At 35.7% G+C, this 11,013-nt stretch overlaps 1 protein-coding gene across 4 annotated transcripts; it reads right to left on the bottom strand.

Annotated features, from left to right (window-relative positions):
• Nucleotides 1-1,498: 1,498 nt before the first annotated feature.
• Nucleotides 1,499-11,013, bottom strand: LOC110452476 (multiple epidermal growth factor-like domains protein 11). Of its 4 annotated transcripts, none has more exons than XM_021501034.1 (11): nucleotides 10,794-11,013; nucleotides 7,985-8,186; nucleotides 6,747-6,953; nucleotides 6,269-6,406; nucleotides 5,804-5,938; nucleotides 5,053-5,187; nucleotides 3,508-3,648; nucleotides 3,203-3,337; nucleotides 2,900-3,037; nucleotides 2,381-2,515; nucleotides 1,499-1,933 (listed from the first exon to the last, which is right to left on the bottom strand). In XM_021501034.1, the coding sequence occupies exons 2-11, from the start codon at nucleotides 8,076-8,078 to the stop codon at nucleotides 1,755-1,757; spliced, it is 1,437 nt and encodes a 478-aa protein (XP_021356709.1). In that variant the 5' UTR covers nucleotides 8,079-8,186; nucleotides 10,794-11,013; the 3' UTR covers nucleotides 1,499-1,754. The 4 variants fall into 4 exon arrangements, with proteins under 4 accessions (XP_021356709.1, XP_021356710.1, XP_021356711.1 ...); XM_021501035.1 differs by having other exon boundaries at nucleotides 6,269-6,394; XM_021501036.1 differs by lacking the exons at nucleotides 7,985-8,186; nucleotides 10,794-11,013 and having other exon boundaries at nucleotides 6,241-6,406; nucleotides 6,747-6,835.

Raw genomic sequence — 11,013 nt, 5'->3', positions numbered from 1 at the left:
CACTACAAGTCTGACGTTTTAGATTCTTAATATGTAAACAAAATATTACCTTGAGTGTGTAAGTGTTATATAAACATCAATGATGCAGGATGGGGGTGGAAGGGAGGGGAGCAGCACATGATATGTATTAGTGGATTCCCCAGGGCCTATTTCAAGGACAAAGCATATTTATATAAAAATAAATATTTATGTCTGCAGTATCATGAATATGGTTTTAAATTACTTAAGGCTAAGTTGTTAAGACAATAAACTTGATTGATACACTTATGACTAAGGTTCTACAGAATGTGACAAACTGGTCACAGCATGTGGTGCTTCCTCTCTGTAAGGCTGATCAATACAATAATAACCTAGCACACTGATCACCTGTGGACCAGAATACCAGCACATGTGTGCCCAATTTGATCAGCCTATAGTGCATGGATCCCCAAATTACAAAATGTAAAGACAAAATATTCAAACAATTATTCAAAGTTTCAGCCATCTGATCAAAATCAATAACAAATGTTAAAACTTTAAAATGGGTTAATTTATAAAAATGTATCCTGCATATGATGTACACTATACGTGTGATATACTACAAGCTGTGAATGACCAAATACAACATAGATGTTCAGAACGAAATTAAATTTCCTATTATTGTGATTTGGTTTTAAAATAAATTATATGTAAATCAAATGAGCACACACCATTTCAAACACAACATATTTAACATACATGAATTTGATTTTGGCATGTACTGTTTACCGAAATGAATAATTATAAACAAAATAGATTAATTAAGGATTCACAAATAGCTATACAGTAGATCTAAGCATATACTAATTTTACTACATTAACAGATTAAGTAAGATGGCAGCTGCTTACATACGAGTCTGGGTAAACTATTGGAGTTCGTTTCATATGTACATTTACACAGATCTATATAAAAATAATGGTAAATAAAAACAAACTAAAAACATCCCGTCCTATGAAAATTCCAACATTTTTGGAGCACTGATTTATACCATTGATCAGTTTATAGTTTATCGGTAGATCTAAACCTGATCATGGTGAATCTTACAGATACAGATCATAATGGGCGATGTATACTTTAGTGTAAGCCTACTGATAATAATTATTATAAAATAATGTAGATTTACTTACTTATCGATTAATTTTCTTCGTCGCCTAATTCCTTTTCCTTCTTCAGAGCAACAAACATGAAATTGTGTTTTAATTCAAACTCTCTGATTGCATTATTCAGCTGAATCAGAGACTTGAACATGATGCACGGAACTGCCAGACCTGTTGCTACGTATGTCTTCCTCCGACTCAAAATTTAACGCGTCAACTTCGCGTATACAGAAGAGTTCCAATATCTTTCGCGGGAATCTGGCTCAACGGGACAGGTTCTAGCCCCCACCCGTGAATAATGGTAAAATAATGTGCCCAGTGCTGCACATCAGATAATTTTCAATCAAGAGTGTTTTTTTTTTCTAAATTGGTTAAACTCAAGTCGGGAGTTTTGCACCATTTGTTTTTTTTACATCCCGAGAGTAGAATTTCCCTATCCTACAACCCTTGGCATAAAAAGGTATTTCTATCTCTTTCCGACAACCACAATTAGCCTTGAAGTCACATAAAGCACCCCAATTTCCGTATCATTGATCGGAATGTTTCCGGTTTCGTGACGTCAAATCGTTTTTTGTTCCATTAAGCATTTCACTTTCTCTAGACAGTTCTGTCATTTACGCACAGGAATCAGAGAATTATCACAGACAAATTTTGCACGACCTTCTGATGAAGATATACTCACGTTCGCTACACGTAATACCCATCCAGCCTGGCAGACATCCGGATGCAGAGCAGTTTCCTGTCACATGACTACATGCAGCATCCATACAACGACATTGTTTCATACAGTTAGCACCAAAATGTCCTGATTTGCATTCTGATTAAATAAATGTCGATGTGTTACATGTGTATCATATTAACAATGTTTCGTCTTAAAACCAATAAGATATTTGCTATCGTAAATAGACAAGACTATTTTTCAATTAGAAATGTTTTATCTTAAGAAAAAAATGTCATTATTGAACGAGGGTCTCAATGGTAACTATTTAAGCATATATTAATCAATTGATCGGGATGTCTTACAACCCTTGGCATAAAAAGGTATTTTTCTCTCTTTCCGACAATCACAATTAGCCTTGAAGGCACATACAGCAAACCCAATTTCGGCATCACTGATCGGAATGTTTCCTATTTCGTGACATCAAGACATTTGTTGTCCTATTAAGCACGTCACCTGCCCTAGACAGTTCTGTCATTTACGCACAGGAAAGTGAGAATTATCAAAGATGAATCTTGCACGACCTTCTGATGAAGATATACTCACGTTCGCTACACGTGTCACCCTTCCAGCCTGGAAGACATCCGGATGCAGAGCAGTTTCCTGTCACGTGACTACATGCAGCATCCTTGCAACGACATTGGTTCGTACAGTTAGCACCAAAATGTCCTGATTTGCATTCTGATTAAATAAATGTCGATGTGTTACATGTGTATCATATTAACAATGTTTCGTCTTAAAACCAATAAGATATTTGCTACCGTAAATAAACAAGACTATTTTTCAATTAGAAATGTTTTATCTTAAGAAAAAGATGACATTACTGTACGAAGGTCTCAATAGTAACTATTTAAGTATATATTAATCAATTGATCGGGAAGTCTCAGTGCAAATGTTTTGGTTATTAGTAAAAATATCACAACAGCCAACACTATTCATACATGTAGTAAATATTAAGTTATATTTGTAAAATGTATCATGACCCAGTTAGATGTCTCAATGTTACTTTTTTTATTATATTAAAGTTTTGTTGGTGTTGTATATTGATTCTATAGTAATTATTACTTGTACTGCACGAGCTACCAACGTATCCATCACTACAACCATCTGATGACAAACAGGTTCCATTGAAGCGGCTACATCCGGGGGTCATACAATGACATGTGATGAGACAGTCTTCTCCAAATATGTTTTTGGGACATTCTGTAGGTAAGCATTTTATAATTATTAATTGTGTGCATGCTGTAAACAAAATGACAAATAGCGAAAAGATTTGAATAAGGATATATCAAGGACGACATGCAATGTTAATCTGGTGAAGTTCACAACAATACGTAAAAAGTAATTCTTTGATAAATCAGTACTTACGTGTTGAGCATGACGTTCCCATCCACCCAGATATACATCCAGGTATTGCACATGTCCCATCGGCGTGGTTACAATCAACTGTTTTGCATCTACATCGTGATGTGCACTTATTTCCAAAATAAGGAGCAACACATGCTATAGAAAAATTAAAAAAAGGAGGTAGCATTTTAAATTTTAATAACTGCGATTTTATTCAGTTGAACTAATGAAATTTGGAACATCAGAACCCAGTATTTACATTGGCTCCGGTCTCATTTAGTTATAAAAAATAAATTAAGTGTTTCAGTTAAATGGACCTTATTTACCTTGGCTACAGGAAGAACCATTCCAGCCATCTAAACAGCCTGCATTTGTGTCTGTACAAGTTCCATCTGCCTTATCACATCCGGGTACAGCACAGTGACATCGAGTGTTACAATCCTTACCGAACATTCCCTCGGCACAAGCTATACAGAAAAGTTATTATTAGTTAAGGATACTCATAACTTTCATATGTCGTTTATATCCACTAGTGACGTATCTTAATTAAATGCAGATCTGGGTCAGTATTCATGAAACAATTTTCATGCTCAAGTGTATGAATTCTGTGCTCAAGCCAAGTGTCTTGTTACTCGCTTAAATCAAGCAACATTGCCAAGAAGTCAATATAAACATTAAAAATTGTTTCGGGTTTAAGTTTCTGTAAAATTCTTCAATGACAAACCTTGACAAAATGATTGATCAGGGGACAAGAAATTGGGTTTTAACACAGAATTTGAGCTTGAGCGGGAAAACGGTTTCGTGAATAGTCGTTTTTATTAACAAACAAAAATGCGTGCGTAAACTTGTGTGTCTACATTTTGTACAACTTGTAAATAGAAACAAGCAGCTATTACTTTGCTCTTTAGGACAATTCATTTACACGTGTATGTCACGTATCAAAAGAAAGCATTTCATTTAAATGTGTCCTACACATGTTATTTGTACAAAAAAACAAGGACATATTTTAATGAGAAAACGCAAAGCTCTGGGAACAGCGAAGCATTTGCCCATCTCCTTTATTTTTTAGAATATTACATCATAAGCGCGAAGCACTAACAATATGCATTTTTTGCAATCCAAATATTTTGTTTCATGCCTTTTAAAATATAGATTTTCAAAGTATCTACAGCACAGTAATCGAAATATGCAATCATTTGGGACAATTTGTTCTGCAAATACATGCAGCAACGTGTCATGACTAAATAATTAATAATTAAAAAAATACAGTTCCTCTCTTTTAAAAAGCGCCTGTTTTTATTAAATCTATTAAACCTATTTTATGGCAGACTAAACAAAGATGAACTCCCCGCATTTATATTTTTAACCTATCGTACACCCACATCAAAAAACTGGTCCAGACGCAGCAGTAAGGACATGACGATGGGGCAACATATTCCTCTTGGTTTTCCGATTTATCTTTTTTTCCGATTGAAATATTACCACGCTATACATGTAGTAAGGCAATTGATTAACGAAGTTTACTGCATGGCAGTATTACATTTATGCTAACAAAACAAACTCAAAGTGTGTTCTCTTATTTAAAACTGAAAAGATCTAATAATAATATGTTAGTGTCACGCTAGTAAGGGGGTTATTTCATTCAAACGTTTCCTGGACGTCTCAGTGGAGTACAAAACAAATAGATATTTTAACTGCTATTATTTATTTAAGTTCTAGACTTGTCTCCCCGCCCCTCTGTCGTGGTACGTTTTATACTAGTCTTGTGTAAGCTTATTTTTTTAATTTTTTTCCTGTTAAATAATGAATATTTTACAGGACTTTTGTTTAAGCAAATATAAACGTTAGCCATATTGAATTCCTTAACTTACGTATAATACATGACGCCCCCTTCCAGCCGGAAACACACCCGGATACGTTACAATGACCTGTTACCGAGTCACAACCCGGAGTATCACAGTTACACTCGGATGAGCAGTTCTCGCCAAACGTTGTGATCGAACAAACTGAAAGTAATGAAATATATTAGTTTCTACTGACTTATAAAAACAAGAACCTTTATTTACCTAGTATGTATGATTGACTGTAAAATAATTGCCGAGGTGGTTCACCTGAATATTTATCCAATAAAACCCCTTCATAAAAACCACCTGGGGGTCTTAGAGAAGGTGGGGTTACATGTAATAGCACGCTGGTCTTTATTGTGATGTAGACAAGAACCGTAACTCTATGTAACTAGTACACCCTACATATCATGTAACATCGTAATTGTAATGCACTCGTACATAATTCAGGAATTCATCGGAATATGGAAACATTTGATATATAACTCTACAGTACTGACTTGACCTTTATTTTGTTGTCGGTTTTTAAGCAACAAATAAAATATACTATTGTTCTGTAAATATGTATTGATAACAAACACATGGTGAAGGTTCAAGCTCACATGATCTTTAATATGCAGTGCATTCAGGATTTAGATCTATTTTCAATCGATAAACTTCATGAAAGATCAATCATTATGATGAAATTAATTGTTAATGTTAAATGTCTTTGAATTGTAAATTCTGTGGGCAAATGGACAAATAATTTATGATAACGATACCAAAAGCCGTGACTAACCTTGATTACAACTGGTTCCATGGTAACCAGCCTTGCATCCTGGTGTGTTACATTGTCCGGTCAGTCCGTTACATCCGGGCGTCTTACAACGACATTCATAAACACAGTTCTCTCCAAATGTAGCTGATGAACAAGCTGGAATGGAGATACATATATACATCATGTTGCTGAACTGCTACCATAATTAGAGTTATTTATCTAACCGATTTGAATGATATACATATTTTTGTTGTGACATGTGTGCATGTAGCATCACAGCCCGCTCTATTCTTTATCAACTGAATCAAATATCTTGGTGTCTCCTTGTCTTGTTTTCAAATTTTCTTCATTGTCCTTCATTTTTATGTTTCTAATTTTTAGATCATGGTCAATACCAGTCCTACTAAACATTATAGAATTATTTAAGTCTGTTGTGTCGGGTTTAAAACAATGCTTACACAATCGCTTGTCCCAAATGCTACATACTTTGGTTGCAAAACCGTGGTCCAGTCCAGCCCGCATTACAGTGTGTTGAATCACAAACTCCGTTGTAAGGGTCACAGCCGTGTTTACAGTTGGTACAATTGTATTGACACTGGTCACCATATGTATCTGTAAAACAACCTGATAGATGAATTGTCAAAATGTATTACTATATTATTAACAAATATGTAAGAAAATAGAGGAACATTTGTTTCACAAATCGACTTTTAGATATACATTGATAAAAAAGCATGAGTACTTTGAAATTATAGAAGTTTTATACTTGCATTTGCGTAGTATGCCCACTTCATGAATCTGTAGTCGATTATAAACTGCCGTACCATATACTTAACAGAACGCAATTTGACATGATGAATTTGAGCCTAGAAAGTATATACCTGCATTGAATTTATAGGCGGTTTCATATTCTGTAAAAAGAAATCATCTCTGGCATTAAGTTTTTCATCAAATTATAAATTACCATACACATCCACCTCACACACGTCCATATACGCTAGTGTTGGTGCTGTCCTTGTGATGATTATCATCACTCTCTGACCGGTTCTGTTACACGAGGTGATGTTTTGAGTAAGGTTTGGGAAGCCGACGTCCACATCCTCGAAACATTTGATACCGGACGGTATACCGGTATCGTTTGATACCCACAAGGCAAAGCCATCGGCACGCTCTGTCGAAGAGGAATCAATACGAACAATCAAACCGTAGTAAATGTTCATACCATTGCAATAACGATTGTACGTTACCTACTATGATACACCTAAATGGTACACCAAAATATCATTGAATGGATACGTTCACAACTGAAAAACAGCATCTTTATTCAAATAAGATGCGATCTATATGAATACAGTATGTAGTTTTATTATTATGTGTGGTGTGCGACTCTTACAGAAAGACAGGAAGATAATATGAATGCATTTTACTTCAAATATCATGAATGCGTGTGTGGTTAGGCTTTGTATAATGAAAGTCTTGCAAAGATACATCGTTTATACTATCTACGTATGATGCTGGAACATCGACTCATATAATGACTCAGTAAGCTAGAAAGGATGATGTCTTAAGTATTATTGATTGTCCGAGGCCAGCTTCATTGGCCTAAGGCGAAGTCGAAGGCAAATGTAACAGGCCGATGACTATGACCTTGGCCAACACAGAAATAACTTATCAACAATACTAAAGTAAGACATCATCCAGACAGACCGCTTATCACTTCAACAAAACGTATTGGCTTGAAACCTGAAACACTGACTGTTGGGATGCGTTCGTTTCCCGTCAAATCATGTGGTTTTCTTTATTGGCCGACTTTTTCCAGTAATTGCCGACTTTTTTACATATATTGCCCTGGTTCGATTTTGCCATTCAACGGAAATAATTTGTCATTTTTATTTAATAGTTAAATTAAAGAAACAGGAAGTATTTTATCATTCCGTCTTCTCAAATTTCTCCAATATAAACAAAATCAAAATACAAAACCTAGTGCGGCATCGATAATCATTCACTTAATTCAACACAAATGTACTATGGTCATATTTGCTGGGAAGCTAAAATGGTTTTCTATAATATTAACTCTAGATATCATGTGTAATGCCGATTAATATAATATTCAATCTCATCAAAATACTCTCCATAGTATGGAAGTATCGGACAAGATCAATTTACTGCTCTAAAATTAGTAACGATATAAGAACGACTCACCTGGAGTTCTAAATACAATGTCGATTCTCTGTATTCTTGCCTTACTAGGCAGGGTGCCTTGCCACCTTGCTGGATTCGCCCCATTGGCGGCCATACAACCACCTGTATCGAAAGGGCCGTAATCTCCGTCTGTGGTCTTTGTTACCGGAAATAGGATATTCGTACGTGGTGGCTTTAAGGGTCAGTCTTTTCTTCAGGTTAACTAAACGCACGAAAATGAATTGTAATATGATTTTTTTACAAAAGCTTAGTTAATGGGCGTGTTTCATGTTACATAAATATATATAATTGTTACTTTGAAAATACAAAACCGTTTACCGTAGTCTTTACGTGCCATTTAGCTCAATAGTGGCCTCTAAACCGCTATACAGTAATGAGATATGGGACCTTTTAGATTATCGTACTCTTTCAACCTGAATCTCTTTCTATCGCCATGATGCCAGGGGGAGAAGTTCGTGTTTGCAGTGGTTATATAGAAACATAGACATTAGTAAATCATAATTGTGTTTAAACAAAATTGTATTCCAACTTACAAACGAGAGCACCAATAATATACATTATTTATTGATTTTGTCTTTGACTAAAGCACAGGCTTTTTTTTAACTCATCACGATCTTATCCAAAACGGATGTCCTTATTTTAGGTAAAATATTTTACTTTTGTATACACTCATTAACAGTTATAAAAGGTGTATCACTACAGTAATGTTAAACTTTCCGATTTGATCTGTTTACTTCACACACCTATCGATGTTTATACAGACACATGTGTGCCCGCTTTCAAACCACATTGAATAACTGCTATCTACATCATATTTCAAAAGTAAACCTAAACAAAGTGCCACCTTATTTCAATTGACAAATGGCTGACAATAAACACCATAAAGAAATAAACAACTGTGAACTTACTACTCATTAGAATCCCTGGAACTATACTCATCAAAATTACCCCCAAACACTATGAACACAGCTTCTGTACACCTGTCCATTTCTAACGATTATATGTCATTGGTAGTGGTCCGAAAGTTAAACCTAACACATATCCACGTTCGAATGACCATACCAAATAGTCGTACACTAACGCTACAACTATGGATAAAGATCAGGAAATAACGTATGTGCGTGATACATGCAGGTAACACGCCGGGTTATTGCTCATTTAAAAATCGTCCAAATCAAACGAAACAAAATTAAGTACAGATTATCAGTATTATGACAGTATCAGGAAATATTTCTTAGGGTTTGTTGCATTGCTGAACATTGACAAAAACCTTGTTATAAACATTAAGATGTATACGTTAATACCGTCAGTTGTAATGTTATGAATTAAGCTAGTATGTTAGGCACAGTGTTGGGTACAGAACAAATTAGACATTACCATTCGTCGATACGGGATTTCATAACAGCCATCCGATTGTTAATGTAAAGAGACGAACATTAAGTGGCCTTACCCATGTATACAATCCAATCTTTCAATAACTAGTGTTAGACAGTTATAAATAGCACTAGAAGTGTGTCACGAGTATATAACGTAATTACGCAGTTAGTTTGTAACAATCCCAGAACTCGGTGTCGTATCCTTAGCGAACAGACTACAGCCGTTTAGATGTACCATATCGATTAAGCTGTAATACAATAATGTCAATGTCTCAATACGTTATCAGACTTTTACCTTGAATCGACACTATCAACATTTTTATATCAATTTCAATATTTAAGATAAACAGGCGTGTAACATGAGGTTACCTAGCTCACACATACAGGTACGGTCTCATGACTGATCAGGTTTTGCATTGTCCATTGTGTTTAATAGGTCGCCCGGTATGGGCAGTGGGTCAAGTATTCGTAATAATAAGCGTTTATTATATGGCAGTCCGGACTGTTTAAACTTCTTTCCGTCATTCGCAAAATTACCATTGAATGACCACCCCATCTCCTTAGAAACCGTAGACATGTGCCGAGGGTGGGCGAGTGGCGCAATATAATTTGTTTCACAATTGTTGTAAAATAGATAAAGTCGACATTTTATATAAGAAAATGTTATCTTATTTAAAAGAGTGATTGCAGGACGTCGCGTACGGATAGCTCGTTCACACAATCGGTTCCGTACAGTTCCCGGGCTTATATTGGTTGCAACCCAGGGATTGTCCGTGCAGTCAAACTTGCCGTTATAAGCGATTGATCAAATGGACAAGACGAATATAATTGTCCTATTGACGTGACGTCACACGTGGACGTCCCGCACGAGGTCGATCGCCGACGTGGCCAAACTGTTGATGTCGTCTCCACAAATCCCGGATTGCGTTTCGATGGACATGAAAACGTGTAGAGACAACGGCTTGGCCCATACCAATAATCCGGAGGTGGTCATTTTCATTGAGCCTCGGCATAGCATTAATCACAAATTAAAACGTTATAATGCTGTTTTTACTGTTCACTGGTCTCAACAGAGTGACCCAACAGTTAAAAAATAAAATTTCATTGTCGAATTGGATGGCTGGACGAAGAAAACGTGCAAACTGGTCAACGCCTATACAGAGCAAACTGCACGAGAAAAACTGTCAATGACACATGGATAGTGTGTATGTGTCATACTCGGTCATGTTTGTGAATTTTCAGGTATATACAGTTGGTAATACATGTTCTATACCAATTTTCCGCATGCACAGTTTCTTTTTTCCGCTAGTATATATGTACTGATGTCTACTGTACACATTCCGATATCTACTATACACGTTTTGATGTTTAATGTACACATGAAAAATGGCTGACAATAAACGCAATAAATAAGTAAACAACTGTAAACTTACTACTCATTCGAATCCCTGGAAATATACTCAACAAAACTATCCAAAACAATGTGGACACAGCTTCTACACCCCTGACCATCTTGAGTGATTGAATATTATTCGGTAGTGCTCCGAAAGCATGATATAAAGCATATAGATAGTTCAGAACGACCAAATTATTTGGTCGTACACTAACACAACTGCTGTAGACGACAACCAGGAAGTAAGATATAGGTGTACA

The sequence above is a fragment of the Mizuhopecten yessoensis genome, unplaced genomic scaffold (assembly GCF_002113885.1).
Source record: "Mizuhopecten yessoensis strain PY_sf001 unplaced genomic scaffold, ASM211388v2 scaffold6713, whole genome shotgun sequence".
Classification (NCBI taxonomy): domain Eukaryota; kingdom Metazoa; phylum Mollusca; class Bivalvia; order Pectinida; family Pectinidae; genus Mizuhopecten; species Mizuhopecten yessoensis.
Note: the sequence above shows the minus strand (reverse complement) of the source record. Positions and strands in the feature narration are given on the sequence as shown.

Coding starts and splice junctions, on each gene's coding strand:
- LOC110452476 (XM_021501034.1), bottom strand. CDS start 8,078: ATGGCCGCCAATGGGGCGAATCCAGCAAGGTGGCAAGGCACCCTGCCT. Junction 3,038..3,202: donor GGGAACGTCATGCTCAACAC/GTAAGTACTGAT, acceptor GCTTACCTACAG/AATGTCCCAAAAACATATTT. Junction 1,934..2,380: donor GGGTGACACGTGTAGCGAAC/GTGAGTATATCT, acceptor TTATTTAATCAG/AATGCAAATCAGGACATTTT.